Raw genomic sequence first — 23,152 nt, forward strand, 5'->3', positions numbered from 1 at the left:
TGGTCCATTTGAAGTTAGTTTTTGTGCAAGAGGATGGAGTCAGGTGGTAGGAGGTAAGTCTAGGTGGATGGGCCACATGTCTGTCCTGGCTGAAGCCTGGAGGTTGGAGTCTATGTGGCAGGGGTGACCATACTAGGCTGGTGCACTGGATGTGGGACTCGGGCTGGGTCTGGGGACTGGGCAGACCCACCTGGCCGGACTCTGGCATAAGATGTGCAGGACCAGGCTGGCCACGGAGGCTAGATGTCAAAAATTGAAAGTTAATTCTTTAAAATGTTTGATTGTAAGCCAGGTGTGGTGGCAGGCACCTTTAATCCCAGCACACAGGAGGCAGAGGCAGGTGAATCTGAGTTTGAGGGCAGCCAGGGACTACATAGAGAGACCCCATCTCACACACACACAAAATTGTGTGTCCATGTGTGAGTACACATGCCACAGCACACATGGAGAGGTCAGAGGAAAACTTGCAAGAGTCGGCTCTCTCCTTTCACCACGTGGGTTTCCAGGTCAAACTCGGGAGGACAGACTTGGCAGGAACCACCTTTACCCACTAAGCCGCCTCGTCAGTCCTGTGATTGGCGGATTTTAAGGATGTCCGGTGGAGAGAGGCAGGGCCCTGCAGCCTGTGGGCCCCATGCTTGGCAGTGCATGGAACATGAGCATCACTGGAAGTCGGCAGTGATCTCTGGGTAACTTACGTGGCCTTTTCCTGTGATCCAGAGATCCTTCTTTGCTGGAAATCAGAGGGTGCCCAAATGAGGTACCTGCTTGGTACCAGCTCAGCCCCCTCGCAGCTGGCGTCACCAGTGACACGTTGACATCTTAGTCTTAAATATTTCCAGAACAGAGCTGGTGCTTACCTTTGAAGCCAGAAAGCTCCCGCTCTGTTCTGACTCAACTCATGCTTTGCTCTAAGCCCCTCCCCTCCCCAGCACTAGGGAGACGGAGAAGAGGCGGCACCCTCCACGTGTGGACAGTTTTCTCAAAAGCACCTGGACAGTAGCCTGTATCCCCAACTTACTGTAAAAGAGAGCTTGGCTCTGCCAGCAATGTTCCTGGGGTTGCAGAGCCCATCCCGCTAGCTCGGTTCCCTAAGATGAAGTTCAGTGAGGATGCTTCCATCACAGATGGTTTTTGCAGTAAGCTTTTATTAATCATTAAAAAACATATGTAAGAAAGACATTTAGAAAGAAAATATCTCCAAAACAAACACCCACGGAGCGACACACCATAGAAGGCACCACCAGCAGGGACAGCAGCTCTGGGGCTCAAGGAGCGCGACCTCCCCGAGTCCCAGCCTCAGGAGAGGCCCTGAGTCCAGCTGTGCTTAAAGTCTGAACTTTTCTATAATTTTCTGAATAAACACTTTTTCTTCATATATAGCTATACGCCTCTATGTGTATGTACACACATATATTTGTATATATATATATATATACATGACTTTTTTTCTTCTCAAAAATAAAATAGCCATTCATGGAGGGAGGTTCTCAGCAGCATTCACAGTGTTTGCAGCAGGAGCCATGCCTTCTCCTGAAGCTACAGACATGCAGGATGGAGGGAGTGACTTTCCATCTGCCCCGTCCTAGGGGAGGGAGGGAGGGAGGGAGGGAGGGAGGGACGCGATACGGCTGAGCAGGAGATGGCGGCGGACAGCCTCACAGAGCTGCCGGCTCATGTTGCTTTGGCAGCTCTGGAGAAGACTGAATGACAAGGACTCGGCATTCCTCTGGGACAGGAGCGGTGTGGACTGGCCTGAGCTGGGGAGGGAGATTTTGAGGCTACACTTAGAAGCTTAGGCTTAAAGCAACCCAAGGGGTGTGGACGGGCAAGGCGACAGGAAAATGTCTCTTCTGGAGGCCAGATTGGAACACCAGCCTTCTTTGAAAAGGACAAGATTTTCTCCCTCTGTATTGAGTGTCTTTGCAGCCCTGGCTAATTTGTCTTCAGTTTGAACTAGTCAAAGAGCTGGAGTCATAATCTGATGCTGTCAGTGTGGTTTAATAATATCACATCTTCGAAATCAGAGCCTGATCAGGAAGCTTGATGGCAAAGAGGTGTGTGATCATCACCCTGTACTTTGAGGAATCCCCTGTCCTTATCTCTACACCACCACTGTCCACTTCCTGCCAGGGTCAAGCCAGCAGGAGAGCTGTGAGCACACATGCCCTGCTCTTCTCGGAAAAGAAAAAGGCACTGAAGTCACCAGGGAGGTTTGCTGGATGCTGTGACCACGCTTTGCGACAGAAAGGACGCTCCCACTGTGTGTAATCAAGGCTGCTACTCCAGCCGGGGAGGATGGAGGCAGAGCTGGAGGCAGAGCTGGAGGCCGAGGAGTAGACCCAGGAGTCCAGGCCCCCACTGCTTCCTAGTTGCAGGCAGGCTGTAGACAGCTTGGATGTGCTTCTCCAGGGTACTTCCTGGTGACTCAGCAGGAGACTAAAATTGTTAAGTGGCCGGTTTCCCTTTGGTAGAGACCCGTGAGGAGGACAACATTAAATTCAAAATCTAACATAACAAACGTTGTCGGACAAAGACATGCCGAAATACCACACAGATGTACGTATTTGCCTTTGGGTTTTCATGTGCACAGGCCGTGGGGTGACAGAGACGGGGCCTGGTCCGGGCTGTAGCCCCTGACATCTCAGGCTAACCCTGAGTGTCTAGTCCTAGTGAAGAGGAGGCACCTGGGGCAAGGAGGGCAGTCCTTTCATGAGCATTTCCTGCTTTCAAGGACTTCGCTGAATGAATATCCCATATTTGACCCATAAATAAAGACACTATGGTGGCAAGGAACAGGAACTGAAGAACTAAACCCAGAGAAGGAACACAGGGCTCTGAAACCTTTCGTTGCTTATTGCCAGCTGGTGTGATTGGTTGGAGTTTGGTGACCAGAGAGGCAACTATTTGGTTTGTGAAAGGCCAGCAGATTGAGCAGGAGAAACAGTGTTCATTCCGTGAGTTCTGATCCAGACGGAACCTCTCCAGAGTCATGGCGCGGTGGGTTGGCAGGAATCGAACCCTGCACAGACACTTTGTGGAAGAGACTTGGTGTCGCATCTGTTAACTGCTGGGCAGGCACAGGTGGACCCGGAGGTGTCTGGAGAAGAAGTGTCTGTTGCAAAATAATAAACTAAATGGGAGGGCACGGAGGACGGGAAGGAGGCTGGCTACCCAGGCTTCCCCTGCGACTCGCGTAACGCCTCCTCCAGTCTCTGCCGGAATTGGTTGTACTTTTTCTGCACTTGGTGGATTTTGTCCTGCTCCTCTTTTTCCAGGATAGTTAGGAAGTTCTGGAGTTCAGGAATGGAAAAGGCGTCCCACTGTGAGGCAGGGAGGAGGAACAAGGGGAAATGGTTAGAAGGTGACATGACCCCAGGGCCCTGCCTCTGTCTCCGGTTTACATCAGTGAGCTGGCCCCACACACTTTGAACACGCAGGTACCATGAATGGCATCTGTACTATACACGACGTCACATCGGCCCCAGACGGTCAAATCCCGGCACGCATGGAGATCCTAGTCCACACGCCCTGTTTCTATGGGAAGTCGGCAGCAGCTGAGGGCTTCTCCTTGGTGCTGGCTGTGCTCTCCAGAGGCAGGAGGACACCTCACACTAGCTGTGGACGTCAGGCACCAAACTCCACCCACCTCCTCATGAACCAGTGTTCCACCTGTCAGTCGGCTGTAGCTGGCCAGGCTACCGCCACATGGGAGAAGAATTAGACTCCCAGCTCCTGGAGCACAGTGGAATATTTATGGAGTACCTGCTCTAACCCCCACACTCCATGGGGAGAAGGTAAGGAAACCACAGCCATGGAGCCAGCAGCCGCACAGTGAGGACTAGAGCTGGACTCCGGTTCTCCCAACCCCAGGCCCATAGGCCCACAGAGCTCCCAGGCTCCCAGTGGCTCCCTTTTCCTAACAGACTCTGCTGCAGACTCAAGACCACACTGAGGTGTCCTGTTTGAAATGAGATCCTCAGATCTCCTCTGACTCACCCCCTACCCCCCCCCCCCCCCCCCCCCCCCCCCGCCAAAAAAAGTCCTGCTCATGCTCAACCTCCACCGAGCAGTGTGATAAACACTTAGACCCTCCTCTTTCTGTACCATGAAGACCACATCCCACGTACCCTGGGCCTGGCGGCTTACCGCCTGATTTTACCCCATTTTTGCCAGGAGACTGACACTGGTTAGTGCCCCTTGGAGAAAGGAAGTCCTCATTTTAGGAGAGAAAAATGGTTCAAAAACTGCCTATGCCCAGCAGAACCCAGTTGGAAATTGGCTGTGCTCAGGCCAGCCTGGGGCAAAACCAGCCTGGGCCCACATAGAGTTTCTCAGTGTGTGACTCCCCCTCCCGCGCCCCCATAGACCCCCAGCCCCATTTTCATAAAGCAAGTGAAATGCTTCCCACAGACTTGGCCATGTGCAGGTTATAACTTGCTTCACTGTGACGTGTCCCATCGATTCTCCTGGGGTAAACCCAGCCTGTGGGCCCAGCACTCTCCACAGCACCCTAGCCGGACCACTGCCCTCACCTACGCTGCTGCGCTGTGAGGACAGCGGCACCCATCTTCCCCCACTCGGGGGTTGGTCTTTATGAAGGGTCCAGACATACCTCTACCTCCCCGGTTTCGTTCTCCTTGAGCACAAAGCTGAGGACATCGGTGTCGGGCCCAGCGAGCAGACGCAGGTAGAGAGGACAGTCAGCAATGGAGAGTTTCTGGAAGAGCACTGGAAACAGAATGGAGGGGTGGGTGCCATCTCACAAGCTACGAGAAGGACACAGGACAAGGACAGGACGGGGTCTGGGCTTGGTGGGGTGGGCTGGAAATGCACAGGTTGGAGCAGATAACTGGGAATGGACATGTTCTTCTAATGGGCATGAACCTGACAAGACACCGGTAGCTCAGAAGCCTTCCATTCTTGCCTGGCATTCCCGAGGCCTCCATTTACGTCATCTTCCAAAGGAAGCAGAACAATAAATAGGTGGACTCCTCATTGTAAACATCAGGAGCCCAGAGCGTGTCTTTGCTGTGCATGCATGCATTGGACAGTGGTAGGCATGCGCTGCCTGATCGGGCTCTCTGCTAGTTTCCCTGCCCAGCTGCCATGCTCGTCTCTTCCACGAATCCTAACACCATGCAGATGGCCGCAGCCCTGTTGCCTGGAAGCCCACACTTCCCACCCGGGGCTCTCAGTGGGTTGCTGACCGCGTGGGCACTGGCAGACCCGGGGAAGGGTGGGAGCGCTCTCCTACCTTGTCCATCTTTGTGGATCCGCTTAAAGAGTGCAAACTTCTGCGGGTTGTCCACAACCATGAACTTCTTGAGCAGCCCCTGGATGACCTCGCTGACGGTGGTGGTGCTGCTGATGTGCAGCTGCTTGATGGCGTCCAGTGGCAGGTAGAAGGATGTCCGCTTGTCGGTGGTGGCTGCGGGGTTCACCTCCTTGATGGCATCGTAGATGGACTGCGGCCGGATCCCAGCGGGCACCGTCACGGGCCGTCGGAGTTTCAGATGCACTTTGATGAAGCCCGTGTAGGTACCGTCTTCACTCTGCGAGCGGAAGGCACGTCTCGGTGACTCTGCCTGCCCCGCTCGAGGCTGTGACCTACGGAAGCCCCGATGGGGGCCGTTCCAGCCAGCCTGTCTGAGTTCCTCCTGAGTCCGCTATCCAGAGCTGCCGGAGGTCAGACACTCCCCTCTTCTCACGGGCCAGGAGGTCTGGAGTCCGGTTACCAGAGGAGATTGGTGGGGCTGCCGAGGCCTCCTTCACAGCAAGTTTGGGCTGGCTGCCCCAAACCCTCTACCAGACAGGTGCCAATTGCCCATGTGGAGTCCTCACTCTAAAGGCAGAGTCTGCGGGCACCTCTCTACCTCAGAGCTAGGCAGGGGCGCCAGGGTCCTCAGAGGTCCCGCCCACCAAACTCTGAGGGGCCTCTCACGAAAATCTGTTTTCTGAGGCACCCCTGTGACTTGGAAACCCCAAAGAGCCGGTTGCTGCCAGTCTCCAGCAGGGGGCAGGGTTCTTCTAGCATCACCCCTTAAAGAGCCTCTCTGACCCTGTGCGAGGCCAGGGGTGCTCACCACGCGCACACACACTCCACTTCTCTTGCAGAATTCCCCTGGCCAAGGGCTTCCCAGGGACCAAGCCCCCAAGCCCTTCGTCACCGTCATTTGATCCCCTAAAGATCTCTTACACTGAAGTCAGGAGAGGTTAAGCTTTCCCAGCGCGTGAATGGAACAGAGATCGTATCTGGAGTCTATTCTAAAACCCATTCTGTTTCTCGGGGTCCCTGAGGCCACCGAAAGCTGGGCCTGGACAAAGGAGAGTGAGCTGCAAGGGAGTCACTTCTTCCGTGGGGAGAGGGGACAGAAGGGATGCTGGCTAGGGAGGGGCAGGCCCTGGGCATGAAGCTTACCGACTTCATGCCCAGGCAGAGAGGTGGGGCGGGAGGCAGAAGGGATGCTGGGTAGGGAGGGGCAGGCCCTGCTTACCAACTTCATGCCCAGGCAGTGCTTCTCCCGGCTGTTATAGCTGTCAATCTTCTGCTTGATCTCCTGTGGCGTGGGCGGGCGCTGGGTCTCCTCCACTGCCTTACAGACATTCTGGAGCGGAGGGAGGAGAGCAGTGTCACGGGGACTCTCAGGACATGAAGGGCAGTAAGCATACCTCGCATAGCCTCTCTGGCTAAAAAATCAGTGCCAGCATAAGGACAGTTAAGAGGCCAGCCACTCGGACCGCTCTCGGCCTCAGCTTCACTGCCTTTGAAATGGGAACACTACCTAACCCCAGACTGGCTGGGAAACCAATGCCAATGTGCGCCACACGAGCACTGGCTATGAACTTGGTGAGTGGGTAGAACGTCATGTGATCATGTTTGCTATGGAAAAGGTGCTCGTAGATGAAAGGTACGAAGACATGATCTGTCTCAAAGAAATAATAATGATATGGCTGCAGAGAAGTACAAATGCATGTTAGAAGCGGGTAACTCTCAGAACCAGGAAGCAAGCACCTGCCCTCCAGTTCAGAGCTCACGTCAGGGGCCAATAAGCTTTGCTCGTAACAAGTGAAGGTATGTTTGTCAAATGAATGAACTGGTTAGGGACAGAGGGGCTGTAGTCCCCTCTACTAGGGACAGTCAGCATTTACTGAGTACCTCTGTACACTTAAGTACTCAGCCATCCTTGCATCTCACAGACCCAAACTGTGTGATGACTCATTACCCCCATTTTCTAGGTGGGAACATCAAGACCAAGGCATTTACCAACTGGCCCGATACCCTCATCAGCATGTGCCGAACAGACCAGGAACCCCACACCTGTCCTGCTATGTCCTCTCTGCCTCACCATGCTGCATTCATTCTCCTCATGTAGCCCCGATTTCCCCTTCCCAGCTCCAGGAAGATGGAGGAATGCAGTTTGAGTGAAGTCCACAGCCCTCGCAGTGTGGTACACGGTGGATTCTGAGAGCTACCCCGTCTTTTTCAGTCAGTTCTCTGGATTTCTCTTGTATTCGCTGTCACTTCCCAGTTTTGTCTTCATGCCGCCCTGAGTGGCTTGGATTATGGGAGCTGGTCGGTGAAAATTCTCCCAGAATTATCCCGATCTTAGAGATCCAGCAGATTTGGGGCTAAGTTTGTTCACCTCTGGTACCCAGAGGGAGATGGCTTTGACATCATCTGACACCTGCTCTTGGGTTTGGTCGGGGGAATTTTACCACGGGTCCCACATCACACTGCCACCACCACCACCGCGCTCGCCCCTGACCTCCCCCTTCAACACACCCGCTTTCGGGGTTTCATCACACTGACAGCGTGCCAATGCATCCTCCCACACTCCGATCCCAGAGGGCACAGGGAACTGCAGACTCCAGGTTGCCAGGAGAAGGGGGCACTGCTGAGCCCATGGCTCCACCTTCCCAGCGCTCCACAGAGGCGAGGCAACATCCTCTTTCATCACAGGCACTTTCCATAGTCTGCTCCCTGTGCACTCGTCACCCACGGCTCCTGATGGCCACATCACCGTGCTGGGTGTTTCACATGCCTTCTCTGACATACTGCCTATGTTCTTTCTATTGTCAGACCCTCCCGCCCATGTGCCCATGTCCACTGCTAGTGAGTGGCCAAATACAAATGAGAATGAAGTCCATCTAAGCCTGGAGTTCTCAACTGAACAAGTGGTCACCCTAGGGCAGGCTTTCTGCTGCAGGGATCAGCTCCCCACCACGCCAGTTATGGTCACTGCATTTGAACACTGCAGGCCTGGGATGACCCACTGGAAAATCAAGACCCCACCTGTGGGACGCTCATCTAAGCTGGCCTGACCAGTGCGTTCAGCTCTAGGGGGCCCAGTGGGTCTTGCATCCTCTGCGAAGCAGGCAAAAAGGGACTTGTAACATCTGGAGTGGGAGAGTGCTGGCAGGATGTTGGGGCCTGCCAGGATGCCCTCTTAGATCTCTGAATTGGACCTTGCTGGCACCTCTCCTGATTGCTTGACATGAATAAGCCACGTGAGCCTCACAGGCTGTCTTCATTTATTGTTGACTCGTTCATCTGGGGGCTTCCAAACTGGGGCCTCTCATTTGTCCTCACTCTGGGACTCTCCATTCCCAGTCTCTGCACGTACCTACAGACCAGATGTACCTGGTTGTGGCCCTCTCATTTCCAGCCTGAATGAGCAGCTGTATGGCTGCTGTTTTATACTTCATTCTGCCCATCTCTAAGGCAGGCAGACTGTCGTTCCTAGCATATTCTCATATTCATCTATAAAAAAAAAAGAGTGAAGTGATACAAAACTCCAGAAGCCCCTTGGAAGGTCTCAGTGTTCAGTCAACCTCCAGCCACTTCCTTGTTGAAAAAGCATCTATGTTGTGGCCGCCGAAGGCCCGTTTCCACGCCTACTTTGGACCACAGTGAGTCACAGCTGCCTTGGCCTTAGGTTTCTTCTTCCTGTTCTACTTTTATTCATTACATCAACCCATCTGTTCTCTTCCCTCCCCACAAGCCTGGGAAATGATGCAAGTACGTACCCTGAGTACCTTCCAGACAGAGGCAGAAGACAGCATCCCTGACCTCAGCATTGGCCTTCGAGTGTGTAGGTGAGCTCCATCTACCTAGGAGTGCCAGCAGCAGCCTGTGTGTGGCCAATGCTGTGAACCTTGCTCCCATAGAATGTCAACATCAAATGTCAGCACCCAGTTCACGCTGGCTGCTGCCCACACTGAACCTGCTAGGCAAGACCTAACCTACAGATGGAATGAATCATTTCAAGCAGGCCAACCAGTGAGCCCTGTCCAAGAGCTCAAAATCTACCACCAGCCTGGGAAATACCAGAGATTCTAAACTCTGGGTTCTTAAGCTTCTGAGCACATTGGAGTCATCTGGGGATTTTCTAGAAATACAGTTTCCTAAACTTTCTCCCCAGAGAGTGCTAATTTCACTGGTCTGGGATGTAGCCCAGGAACAAGGATTTTTAGAAATCTCTCAGGTGATTTCAACATGTTTCAGGGTTTAGAAACTGAGAGACCCTCCCAACAATTCCATCCCTCTACAGAGCTAATATTCTGGGACCAAAAGATAAATGCTGCCCACATGTTTTGCTTCAAAGGCAGTATCCACTGTGTGAACAAGTCAACAACTCAGTAACTTTTTTCCAAGGACGAGGCAGACTCTGATTTCTGTTCACCTTACAGATCCTCAAGCCCTCAAAGTGAAAGAATTGTCTCTCTGATGACGGGCACGAAGTCAGAAGGCAGGAAGACACACTTGTGTCTTGGGGTGCCCAATCATCCACACAGGCTGGGGAGCTCTTATGTATTAGTAAATCTAGGTATTATTAGCCTGTCAGGTGTCTCTCAGAGTTTGTCCATCTCAGGATGTCTGACATGGAATGAGTCACCCTGGCTGAACCCGGCCGGCCGGCCGGCATTGCCTGAGCTGTTTTAGTATGCCTCTCTCGTCCAGGGTACCGCTGAAAAGCTGCTGTCTCCTGCCCTAAGCCATGCCAAAGGCTGCAACCACTCTAAACTCTTTAGGTAATGGCAGGGTGGGGGCATGACAAGCAAGTGAAGAGGCTGAGTGCTAGTGAGGAGCACAGATGCCCCTCCCCAGCGTGACTTTCTAACACCTCTATTAAAATACCCTTAGCCGGGCAGTGGTGGCGCACGCGTTTAATCCCAGCACTCAGCGGGCAGAGGCAGGCGGATCTCTGTGAGTTCGAGGCCAGCCTGGTCTACAGAGTGAGTTCCAGGACAGGCACCAAAGCTACACAGAGAAACCCTGTCTCGAAAAAACAAAACAAACCCTGAATGGCCCGGGAGTGATGGCATGTACCTGCAATTCCAGCACTCAGGAGGCAGAGGCAGGAGGATCAGGGCAAATTCAAGGCCAGCCTGTCTATGTGATGAGCTCTCAAGACTGTATCTCAAAGCCAAATAAAGCAAAACACCTTCAACAACCCCAGCACAGAGCAGATTTACCCTAAGTCAAATTGGGCTGTGTTTTACTTCAAGGCAGCACCACCACTCTGCATTGTAATCAATGACAAACAGGAAGTCCTCGGTCTGTTACTCCACTCTGAGGAGGTCAGCTCCCAGTGGGGCCTGTCGCCTCTGATCCCCAGTTGGGTCCTGGACAGACTAAGAAATCTCCAGGGAAGTTGCCAGAGTGACGAGCGGGCAGAGAAGTGTGCGTCCACTCTCAGGGCTTGCTTCGTCTTGACTGAAACCACACGCACCTCGGGTCTGCTCAGCATTTCACTCCCCTCTTTTCAATTGTGTCCGCATGTTCTCCTGGCCCACGCCTGGCATCATCTGGCTCCCGTCTTCCTACCTGCAGTCTCTCTCCCTGGCAAGGCTTCCCTAGCCACTGCTGCCTGAGTGATGGTGGTGGTGATCACGCTCCTTCATCACCACCGCCACGTACTGTCCTCAGCAGGCATACGCCCACTCCCCTCCACAGCAAGTGTATGAAGAAAGTTACCATCATCTCACCCACCCACAGTCAGAGAAAGTGAGCCACAGCCAGACTACGGCTAAGCTTACCGAAAGCCAAGCCTTCTGGAGTTTACCTACTTCCTGCTTCCACACACCTCCAAGAAGTTAGCTCCCCGTCTCTCCTGGATGGACGCTCCTTCCAGACCAGGGCTATATGACTTCATTCCTTCTCTGCCCATCAGCACTGGGCACAAAGAAGATAAGGAACCCTTGCTCAAGAGCCTTCGCTGGTCCCTCCCTGGCTGCAGGGGGCAAGGGTCTCCGCTTCTCTAAGGAGCTGTGGTGGGTCTGGGACTTAAATGTAGTCTGCATTCTGTGAGTGAAGGCATCATGCCCGTCTTGTCTGTCCATCGTGGGATCCCAGAGCCTTGGTCCTGCTCAGCACATAGTAGGGCTCGGTAAGTACCTGGGGGATGGATAGTATGTATTTGGCTTTGGACTCCCACTCCCAATTTTGTGACCTTGAGAGAATCGGAGAACCTCCAAAATCTTGATTTCTTCTATAAATTTGGGATCAAAATCCTTTGTCACTCAGGATTGACATAAAAGTCAAATTAAGTGAGACATGGGTTCAAAGGTGATTTAGAAATCACCAAACCCAACCAGGGGCCTTTCCATCTAAGCCAACTTCATTTCTCACTGTCCTCGACCGTTTATCCTGACTTAGCCATACATCCTTAGAGTTCATTCATTCCTTTCTCAACACAGGCAGCGGGCAGGCATTTTCTGTGGAGGTTCAGGTAGCAAACACTGGGCTTCGGGGGCCACGGTCTGTGGCGTCTACTCTTCTCCACCCTTGTAACACAGAGGCAGCCACAGAATGAGGGCAGCGGGGGCCCAAGAAAACTTGCTTTGTGCAATGTACCTATGAGCGGGGAAGCTCGCTTTGTGCAATGTGCCCATGGGCGGCAGCTTGCTCCACGGTGATGCTTGCGCCATTTCCCTCCCAGGAATACACACACCTCCCTCCCCTTGGTTCCATCTCCTCCGTGTGGTGCCCGTGGTGGTCTCTCATCCTCTGGACCCTGAATGTATCGGACGTGTGACATTTCAATTCTCCAATGACGGAAAGCATATGCCCTTCTATCCAGTCTTTCTCTCTCTAAGTCATGCTTCCTGTGTGTTTTAGTTTTTTTTTTTTTTTCTTCTTCCTGCTGATGTAATAAAACAGCCGACAAAAGGCAGCTTGAGGAAAAAAGGGTTTGCTCTGGCTTGCCGTTCCAGGCCATAGTCCGTCGCAGTGGGGAAGTCACGGCGGCAGGGGCTTGAGGGACGGTGTGTGTATTGCATCCATAGTCAGGACAGAACAATGCATGGCACTCACACACCAGTGCTCAGCTTGCTTCTCTATTATTGTTATCATCATCATCATCATTACCATCATCATCATCATCATCATCATCATCATCCTTGAGACAGGGTAGTCCTGGCCTGGCTGGGCTGGAACTCACTATGAGGCCAGGCTCACAGAAATCCACCTGCTTCTGCCTCCTGGTTCTAGGATCCAAGGTGTACCCCTCCAGAGAGACCAGAATCCTTTAATCAGAGAGTGGTGCCACCCAGTGATGGTCCTTCCCATCCCAATTACGGTAATCAAGATCCCCCCAGAAGCTCATCTTCCAGGAGATTCTGACTTCTGTCAAGTTAACACCGTCCTACTGTTTCCTGTCAATCTCCTCACACCACCGGGTATGGGTTGCTGTAACTTCCCTCTCCCTTAATGGAAACTCAATAGGCAAAGGCTTGGCCATTTCTCTGGAGTTCCTCTCCTCCCTTCCTGACAGAGGCAGAGGAGGCTGACGCAGGGATGAGAGTGAGTGGTGGGGCACACTGGCTCAGGGCCTCACTCTCCAACACCAGTCCAGAGTCTCCAAGCCTCAGATGCCTCGTACAGCAAAGCTGCACGTTACCATACGTCACAGATCGCTGCAGCGGCTGGCAGATGTTAAATCCCCACTGCAAGGACGCATGGAGGAACGTTCAGAGCCTGTGTGGCTTCATTCAGCCTACGATTAGGCGCATACTGATTGTGTTGTTTACGAGATCTCTCACATCCATTAACCCAGTATTCCCTGGATGAGACGGACTTTATGTTGGATGCTTAAGTTTCTTTGGTACCCACTGCTGGGCTCAGCTAACAAGCAGTTGACCTCCAAGGAGGTAGCAGAGAAAAACACCTGCTGATGAGGTGGCAGGGAGGCTAAAGCAGCTGGAGAAGAGGCCCAGCATAGAGTCCACGAGCCATGGATCCCACGCAGCCAGGCCCGAGAGCACCCCACTCTGCCCTGCACCCTAAGGGTTCACTGCCAAGAGCATGTGGGCTGCCTGGGGCTTCAGACTTGGGCTGGCCTACTTCTTGGCCGCTTGCTGATCAGGAATACAATACCATCACATGACCTGTGACCTTCGACAGGCCACTTCCCCTCTCAGAGAATCCTAGTTTCCTCATCTGCCAAATCGTGAAGTGAACCAGAGAAATGAAGGCCCACCACAGGGCTAGGTTGGACACAAGATAAGGGAGGGTTTTCGTCACTACTTCCTCCTCCCTTTCAGAGAACTGGGTGTGGGGCTGAAGGGCCCGCAGGGCAGCTGGGTCCCTCTGAATTGCGTCAGTAACCATGGTCCAGAGGAGCAGAAGCCACCCCTCTCCTCCGCGGCTCTGCTCAGTCTTGCCACCTGCTTTCTCTTTGTGTCAGCCAGACCTCGCCTCAGCCACGCTCAAACAGCTCTTCATTTCCTCTCCCTCTCGGCGCGTCCACCCGTGGGCAGCAACGGCCAGACCCCTGCGTGGAGAGCTCTAAGCCCCAGCCAGGGAGAGAGCTGCAGGCACGAACCGAACACAGGGCCATGCAGAGGCCCTCCAGGCCCAGCCCCTGAGTTTCTGTTGCCCTTGCCCTAAATGGGAACCTGGGGCTGGGGAAGGGCAGACACCCATCTGTCCAGGCCACGTTTAAAATGCCCTGATCAATATACAAGCACAGGAGAGGTCCCTTTGTGACAGTCTTCACCAAATACAAAGAGGACTCTCCAGTGAGATGCCTTTGCTTTCAATTCCGCAAATATCAGAAAGTCAGTTTCATGGAGGCTTATGACATGTAGTTTGTACATGCAATTTGTTGTGTAGCGTAATCGAGAAGGTGTGCCTCGAAATGCCTCACTTGTTGTAAGTACAGTGAAAACTGACAACCCTCAGCTAGTCTGTGGCCACAGAACCAGCTACAGCAGCGACTAGTCTAGAAAGTAAGAGAAAGCTGACCCAGTCTGAGAGTTCTTTCCATCAACCTGGACCCCTGACAGGGTAGGTACATCATGGTTTTCCAAAGTCCTAAGTACTTTTGTGATGGACAGGTCTTATCTTCCATAAAAATCTGTTGAAAGCTCTAATTGATGATCTCCTCAGCTTAACAGCTATATTAACACCCTGCCTTAAAGCAGCCTGGGCTGGGGAGATGGCCTGATCAGGAAAGTGCCCGCTGTGCAGACAGGAGGACCTGAGTTCAAATCCCCAGCACCCAGGGCAAGGCCAGGCTCCATGGCACCTTTGTAACTATAGCACTTGCAGAGACAGGTGACCCTTGGAGCTCTCACTGGCCAGCCAGAAACCGAGACAGACACCCGCCATCGACCTGACCTCCACACGCACACACTTGCACGTGTACTTACATGTACACACACCCACATTAATCCATTCGTTCATGTTGCTTGGGCAACATGGCAAGACCCCGTTGCAAAATAAATAATACAAATCCACTGCCAGTGACTGATAAAGGGTTGGCATACAGATATAGAAAGACCTCCAGCAACTCAACAAAAATGTGAACGATCTGGTCAAAAATGGAAAGCGCTCGAGTGGCATTTCTTCAAGAAAATATAAACTTTCAATAAGCACATGAAGTATGCCTGATCTCACTAAAGTGCTGGGGGAAACACATCAAAATCACAACCAAACTCCACTTGATTCACATTGACCGTTTCTGAGATACATATTGTAGGATGTGGGCTCCGTCCAGCAGTAAACGGCCATCCTAGTTCGCTAACTGATGCTGTGATAAAACACTGACCAAACCAACTTGGGGAGGAAGGAGTTTATTTTGGCTTACAGGTTATAGTCCATCATCGGAGGAACCAAGGTAGGCACCCAAGGCAGGAGCTGAAGCAGAAACCACAGGGGAGCACTGCTCACTGGCTTGCTTCCAGACTAGTGTTTGGCTGCCTTTTCTTCCTTTCTTCCTTTCTTCCTTCCTTCCTTTCTTTCTTTCTTTCTTTTTTTTTTTTTTTTGGTTTTTTGAGACCGGGTTTTTCTGTGTAGTTTTGCCCTTTCCTGGAACTCACTCTGTAGACTAGGCTGGCCTCACAGAGATCCTCCTGCCTCTGCCTCCCGAGTGCTGGGATTAAAGGCGTGCGCCACTGCCGCCCAGCTTGGCTGCCTTTCTTACACAGCCCAGACCCACCTGCCTAGAGATGGCACTGCCCACAGTGGACAACACCAATGAGCAATCACGAAAATGCCCTACAGCCTTGTCTCTAGGCCAGTCTGATGGAGGCAATTCCTCAACTGAGGGCCCCTCTTCCCAGGTGTGCCAGGTTGACAAGCAAGATCGGCCACCTCGACGGTAAATGTAAATTAGTGAAGGCTCTGTGGGGACAGTCCAGTGACTTGTTGAAAGACTGACCTAGAACCACCTAGGGCTTAGCAAACGAAAGCAGGCTGAACAACACAGGAAGAAGGCACCTGAGGGTCCACTGACAGGAGAGCAGATGTGTAACATGTGGGCCAGACCTACAGTGCAATACTTTTCAGCCTTGAAAAGGAAGAAAATTCTGGCGATGCTGTCCGGTGGATAAACCTTGAAAACACTATGCTCAGTGGGATAAGCTGGACCCGAGAAGACACACCCTGGTAGAGTCCACTCATTCTCAGTTCCTAGAGTAATTAAACAGGTACGGAGTTTCAGTTTGGGTAAAGGATTGGGGCCAGGGACCCAGCAGTAAGGCATCTGCTTATCATGCACAGGGCCCTAGGTTCAGCCTAAGTTCTAGAAATGGATGTGGTGATAGTTGAACAACGATGTGAATATCGTATGTCATGCTCCAGAACCGTATGTACATTGAGGAGTCGTTGACGGTAAATTTTATGTGTATTTCACTATAGCGCCACGGGTGTCACTTCCTGACAGAGTGCCTGCCTGGTATGCACAGGCCCTGGGTTCGCTCCCCAGTACTGAAAAATCCATCAATAACGGAAAGTAAAAGACGATTCCAAGAGCGTGGAGATCTGGAGGCCTTTATGTGGGTTTACATTGTTTGCATAAAGTTGTGAGTTTCTCTTCCATTCCATACTTCAAACATGTTAGGGGTCAATCTGGTTCCCAAGCAAGCTGGGCCCCATCCCGAGCCCTCCAGATTCAGCCTCCTTTCCCATGACCAGGCTCCTGCTCCCAACACGACATAGATCAGATGTTCCAAGGTGGTAAAGAAGTACAGGACAGAGGCAAAGAGACTTCAGCGGAGAGCCAGTTCCAACCCCGCATGCTCACACTTGGTAGGAGAGGGGCCTTGTCCAGCTGCTGGGACACACGGACGCTCTGCTGCCTGCTGGTGGGTGTACAGTGCTCCCTGAGTCCCCTCACCTGGGAGTCTTTCTCCAGCATGTGGGCTAAGGGCTGTCGGGCTCCGTCCCTCGGCTTTCATAAGGGTAGACTGAGCCATGATGATAGGAAACGGAGACCCCAGATAAAGGCAGGTCTGGGGTTTCCACACAGGAAGCTCCCAGGGCCACATCGTCTACAGATCTGGGTTACCTGACAAGTTGAGAGGCGAAGGAAGCCTCCCAGGCTGGGCCTGCTAAGTGTCTCACGTTCTGGAGAGCTCAATCCAGAGCACAGCCTGATGGTAAGGAACAGGGGCTCAGAATCTTTCTTCCTAAACTGTATGCGGAGGTAGATGTTAGATGTTCCGTAAATGGAAACTGGTAAAACCCAGCTCAGTCAACACAAGCAATCTAATCTTACAAAGAAAGAGGATCAGGAGTGGGGTGTTGGCACACAGAACAAGGGGTGGCCTGGCCCCACTTCTGCGTGGGCAGGATGGCTAAGGCCAGGTGGTTCTGAAGAAAGGACCCATGCCAGCATTCAGGTCCTCTTCCCGATCTCACTTTAGCGGGAATCCTTACAACTTAAACAATTAGGGGCTCACGATCTAGGTTCCCTCTCAGACCCAGGAGGGAAGAAGGGTCTAATTCCCACAGAAATAGAGGCGAGGCTTTCCCAGAAGCAAACCAAAGGCTGACTTACATCACAGGTGCACGTGCGAGCCTAAGTGACTTGGCTGCTGCCTCAGTCAGGGGCCGGGGCTGGGATGAGCAGGACTCTGCTGTCCACCATCCCATCAGCCCGGGTGCTAGGAAAGATCTCAAAGGCTGTCACAAGGTTCCCATAGCCTTGAGATAAGCATAGCACGCTATGATGGGAGTAAAGGGGAGCCTGTGAGCAGGGTCCGGGGTGCCTGTGAGCGGGGTCCGGGGTGCCTGTGAGGGGGGCCCGGGGTGCCTGTGAGGGGGACCCGGGGTGCCTGTGAGGGGGACCCGGGGTGCCTGTGAGCAGGGTCCGGGGTGCCTGTGAGGGGGGCCCGGGGTGCCTGTGAGGGGGGCCCGGGGTGCCTGTGAGGGGGACCCGGGGTGCCTGTGAGCAGGGTCCGGGGTGCCTGTGAGCGGGGTCCAGGGAGCCTGGCTCAGCTGTTCTATCTGCTGAGCTGGTTGACTGGGCATAAATTATTTTACCAGTAAAGGTAAAATGACTTACGGTTAGTTTCCAGCCTAGGAACTTCTAGGGAATCTGTGGTAAGTACTCAGATTGCATTCCTCCTGGAGAAATCCCTGAAATGGTATGTATTTCCTGAATAGGTGCCTCCTAGACTTCAGAGTTATCTGAAAGTCCCCTGAGGAGAATATTAATGCAGTTCTAGGGTCCTACCTGCAAAGATTCGGAGGCCAAGTCTCTGTTTCCAAAAAGTGGCTCAAAGAGCAATCCCTATGCAGGTGGCAGCCCCCCCCCGCCCCCCTCAGAGGCCCAGAGAAGTGTTCAATATGGAGATTAAAGCCATCTGTCCTCCCCAGGGCTCCCAGGCAGATGGGGGTCAGAGGTCACACTCTTTACTGAGAAAGTGTGAACAGAGGTTCCAAGGTTCAGAGAGGGAGGCAGGAGGAGCATGGGAGAAACAGCTCAGGCTTTCCTACACCCCCCTGTCCCAGTCTTCCTCGTGGTTAGGTGTGGCCTGGGGACAGTTCCAGCCGATGTCAAATGGGTATAAAAAACAAATTACAGGTAGATCCCTGTGAGTTTGAGGCCAGCCTGATCTACAGAGTGACTTCCAGGATAGCCAGGGCTACACAGGGAAACCCTGTTTCAAACAAAAACAAAAAACAAAACAAAAAAGAAAGAATAGGAAAAAATTATATTTTAAAATATATATATACAATATGTGTAAGTCTCTATGTATACACCTAAATATACAGTGAAATTATATCACTTGGGTCATACATAATGCTCTCTGCAAGAGCCGTAGACTCTCTAACAAAACCCCAGTGCCAGGCATGGGACATCTCGCTTTGAGTTCTTGGTGAAGGAAGTTGAAGAGACTCCCAAAATGATACAGGGCATTGCTGTTGCCTTGGTGAAAATGATATAGGGCATTGTTTCTGCCTTGGTGAAAATGATATAGGGCATTGCTTTTGCCTTGGTTGCCTCCAAGAACTTGGAGGTAAGACCCTATTGCTGAATCAGTATCATCTATAAATGGCATTCTAGAATGTTCCCTTATACCACAGATAAGTGTAGCTTTCTCCTCTCTCATTGAAGAGGACTCTTTCTGCAGCAGATGGAGAGTACTACAAACATGACAAACAGTGGAAATGCAGGGAACAGTAGGCTGTGGGATGCCCAGCCACAGCTGATACATCTACAACCCCTAGACCTAAGGATCCAGGGGCATCGTGGAAGAATAGATGGAAAGATTGTGAGAACCAGAAGTTCAAGGCCTCTGCTGGGAGAGTGTGTCAGTACACATGACGGGGAAGTTACACTCATGAAATCTCAAAATATGGTTTGCCTAAACAAGACCTGTATAATGATAACACCAACTGACATGCCAAATGGATGGGGGAGATCTTAGAAGGCCCCATTCCTACATGAAGGCAATTAATGGCTGTTGAGAGAAAGAAAAATTGGCCAGTAGCCCCATAGGCTACCCATTCCCAAGTGGTCAGTCCTAAACAAATGCACATATGAACAGTAAATGGACCCAGCAGGCTGGATTTATATATACATGTATGTGTATATGTATGTATGTATATGTGTAGATAGCAACAAAGAAGAGGTCATGAAACTGAGAGAGAATGGGGATCATGGGAAGAGATGGAGTGGGAACAGGGAGGAATGAAAATTATGTAAATATGGTACTCATGTATGAAATTATTTTTTAATAATTTGGCTCATAAAAGCCTCCCGAGCTCCCAGCCCCCTGACTGCTGCCAGTTTAATTCTCTGTGAAGGGAAATAAACTTATTTATACTCAGGGACTGAAAACTAGGGGTAGTTTGTCCCAAGAGCCAATCCATCCTGACTGCAGACGAAAGAAGATGTGGGAACTGAAGGTAACGGCTCACAGGTAGTTCACATCCGCCTTCGTAACCACGCCCACACTGCTGCCGTGGCCCGAAGGGTCCGATCCCTGGTCTCACAGGACCGGCATCTTCTCAGGGAAAAGCACAGCTGGTACAGACCGGAGGAGGCAACAAATTGCAGGGATGGCGCAGAGACCACATTCCTAAATGCCAGTACCAAGAATCACTTGTGGTTAGCCCTGGGCAGTGTGAGTCTCTGGGAGAGGGCATGGGAGCAGCCGAACGGTCCAGCCGAGACTCCTGTCTTATTTTTATTGCTCCGGGTTTGGAGCGAGCTTATTTTTAGTGTTTCCTCAAATGCGAAGGTGGTCAGGGGCAGAAACTCTGCCTGAGGCCTGGGGGTGCTGCTGAGCTCCTCTCGGGGCTCCCTGCTGTTCCCGGAGCACCATGGGCCCTGTTGCAGGCAAAGAGCAAGGGAAGAAACAAGGGATGGGAGCAGGAGGTGTAGAGGACGCCCGTAGCCTGCTTCCTTCTGGCCTTTGCCTTAATACAAAGAAGCCAAGGGTTTCAAGGCAGTCCAAAGGAAGCCCAGTGTTGGGGGTGCTGGGGAGCAGAGTGTGCTCAGATATAATCCTAATCATAAAGAGAGCCAGCCCTCGCTCGCCACATCCACAGAGAAAGCACATCAGGAGAGTTTTTCAGCTAGTAAAGTCTTTCCATTTTAGGATAAACCCCGAGAGTTAAGTGTTAAACAATCAATAGATTTCAGTGACCTGCCACTGTACCCAGAGTTACACCCTGGGCTAGGATGCCTTGGAGGAATGGCAATGCCTTATCCAGCCTGTGGCTGTTTAGGTCTGTCCAGAGAATACAAAGCCTGTCCGTCCTGTCACCCACCAAGCAGGAAGAGGACCAGATACAGATGTAGGGCCTGGTGAAGTCCTCCGGCCTTTCTCTCACCTCATTCTCTCCCTCTGGCATTGTTCAAGGAGAGGCTCTGTGTCTCCTCAGAACACCCACCATGATGCCCTGCTGGGGTCCCCGAGTCCTGAGGCTCTGGGTCTGTTGAACATGCAGACATTCCACCGTCTTAGATGGGGTAACTGTCTAAACCACTGCGGACTACCTGAGCTCCCGGGCTGGCTTTCCTTCAGACCCTCAGAAGGCCCCTTTTGACACACACGACCCAGAGCACACAGACTAGGCTCCGTCAAGGGGGAGGGATCCAGAGAGCACCCGTCTGCATTCTGAAACCGACTAGTGTGACTCAAAAGGTCCCCGGCCTGATTCAAATATAACACATCGCCCCAGGCAGCCACCATCTCCGCAGAGGAAAGAGCAGGTGGGCCCAGGCCCTACTGTCTCCAGACTTCCTCTGTAGAAAGGGGAGACGCTCCCTCACGTCTCCCACTTCCACCACAGGGGCTGGAGAGAGGCCTGTGTGACTGCTTTGGGATTAGGCCGGGACAGCTCCGAGGGGACAGCACTCAGGAGCGGAGGGACTTTCCTGTGGTCCGGTTCCACCAGACACACCAAGCAGCTGACATGGGTTGTTCTGACAAGGCTATTTATAGAAGAGTCTTGGCCTTCCCCAAGGGGACCTAAGTCTCTGAGTGACAGGGAAACACACACACTCCTCCCCTTGGAGACAAGGGAAAAAAATTCTCTTGGAGGCTAAAATGCAGTTTCTCTTTGAGCAGGAGAGAAAGATTTGCTTACAGGTCACAATGGGGTTAAGATGCAGCAGTTCACCCTGAAATTATTTCCAGAGTGACCCTAAGAGAGAAGGTAGAGCTGGGAAATGTACTGAAGGGAAAAAAACAGAATAAAACACTCCCGACGAAAAGAAAAATCATAAATGTTTGGAGCGTGCATCCTCAGCTGTGAGCTGGTTCTGTACACCTCTGCAGAGCGGGGGTGGGGGGGTGGGGGGGAAGGCACGTTAGAGCCAGGTCACCCAGCTCCACGCCACCCCCCTGAGTGAGCTGGGTGCCAAAGGCTAGGCAGACATACTGCAGCTGAGAAAAGTTCTCTGCCCCTGACCACAGTCCTGAATGTTCAAGGCTAAGCTAGGTCAGGACACCTCCCTTCCTTCCCTGGACTAGTTACCCCTTATTGTCTTGCCTGGCATCATGTTTTCCAGAACATGAGTTTCTGAGAGGGGATACCTGTCCTGATTGTGAGTACAGACACTGGCAAAACGGTAAAGAAACATGGAAGGGACCCAAGATGTAATGGACTCAAGAAACCAAAGGACAGCGTCTTCTGGAGCAATGCTGGGAAGGGGTGGGGGGAATGGAGAGATGCCTCAGCTCAGAGCCAGCCATCTCCACAGGGAGAGGTGGGAACGGAGAGAGAAAACCCTTCCCCCCTTCCTAGCCCCATCCCAGGCATTTTCTAGTAATGGTGTTTCCATTTCTCCCTAAGAATACCAGAAACAATCACCCTTTTCAATGGCCGAGTAAAGGCGTTCTTACACCCCAGTTATGCAAAACCCTCACCCCCTGGGACCAGCCTGGTAGTGAGAAGCAAGGCAGAAGCCCTGCTTGGTTTTAAAAACAGGAACCATTTCCTTCCCAGGCAGCAACATCAGTTGCCTATCAGAATGACCTAGAAAGTTCTTCACATTTCCCAGGCCCTGTCAGTGTTTTCTAAATCTCCCAGGTCTGCTTGGAGTTACCACTGTGAACCACGGCTCCGGGCTTGGGGAGGGGCTCACAATGGAGCAAGAACCCCAAGAGAGGGTGGGACACTTCCCCTCTGCAATGATGTTTTTCTCTGCCAGAGGCCTACCTAGCCACAGAGGGAACTACTGTCCCCCACCCCCCAAATCAAGTACTTGGCTCCATGGATCTGTTTTAGCTGCTTCCTTCGACATAAAATCCCAAGTCGTCTTTGGGTTCTGGGGGGTCATCTCAATCAAGGGAAGCTCGGCACAGTTGCCCGAGTCAGAACTCAGCCCAGGCAGGGCCTGTGGGCAAGGCGAACTATTATTCACAAAGGAGGCACCAAGTCAGGCTTACGGAAGTTCTGCGGTAATCCTGGTTGGTGAAGGACCATTGGGTTAACGATGAGCTTGCCATACACCTGTGAAACTTAACCATTCACATCTGTCTACAAAACGGCCCTTGGAGGTAGCCTCTCGCAGGTCCTGGAACTGGTTGTTTAAGTAGGCGGACACACTTTTGCCCCTGCCAATGCATGTGGCAGCTGGTGTGGTTCCGGGGCACCCAGAAGAGGACAGCCAGAGGACCAGGCATGCTGGGTATCCACAGGCCAGCATGTTTAAGAAACACACGGCCCCTTTAGATGACATTACCCAAGCCTACTCAGGAGCTAAAAATGGTCCTATGACGGCAGCCTCGGCAAGAAGTCTGTTTCTCAAAGCCCTCTGGACTTCTGCAAAGTTGCTAGGCTAGGTTTTAAAATGGTTTCTAGCCACACACAACACGGAAGTCTCAACTTGTATTTATCTGCTGAGGGCCTGGGTTCCATCTCTTTCCCACCTACAAGCTGTCAACTCACATTCGGAGGGGG

General features: G+C 52.2%; 1 protein-coding gene across 2 annotated transcripts in view; it reads right to left on the reverse strand.

Annotated features, from left to right (window-relative positions):
- Positions 1-1,128: 1,128 nt before the first annotated feature.
- Positions 1,129-23,152, reverse strand: part of Rassf5 (Ras association domain family member 5) — a 66,599-nt gene continuing 44,575 nt past the window's right edge. For both annotated transcript variants that reach the window (XM_006995323.4, XM_006995324.4), the window contains 4 exons: positions 6,498-6,608; positions 5,258-5,555; positions 4,616-4,731; positions 1,129-3,323 (listed from right to left, as the gene is read on the reverse strand). In XM_006995323.4, the coding sequence (XP_006995385.3) occupies positions 3,171-3,323; positions 4,616-4,731; positions 5,258-5,555; positions 6,498-6,608 (678 nt within the window). In that variant the 3' untranslated portion in view covers positions 1,129-3,170. The remainder of the gene's footprint in view (positions 3,324-4,615; positions 4,732-5,257; positions 5,556-6,497; positions 6,609-23,152) is intronic.

This window comes from Peromyscus maniculatus, chromosome 11 (assembly GCF_049852395.1).
Source record: "Peromyscus maniculatus bairdii isolate BWxNUB_F1_BW_parent chromosome 11, HU_Pman_BW_mat_3.1, whole genome shotgun sequence".
NCBI lineage: Eukaryota > Metazoa > Chordata > Mammalia > Rodentia > Cricetidae > Peromyscus > Peromyscus maniculatus.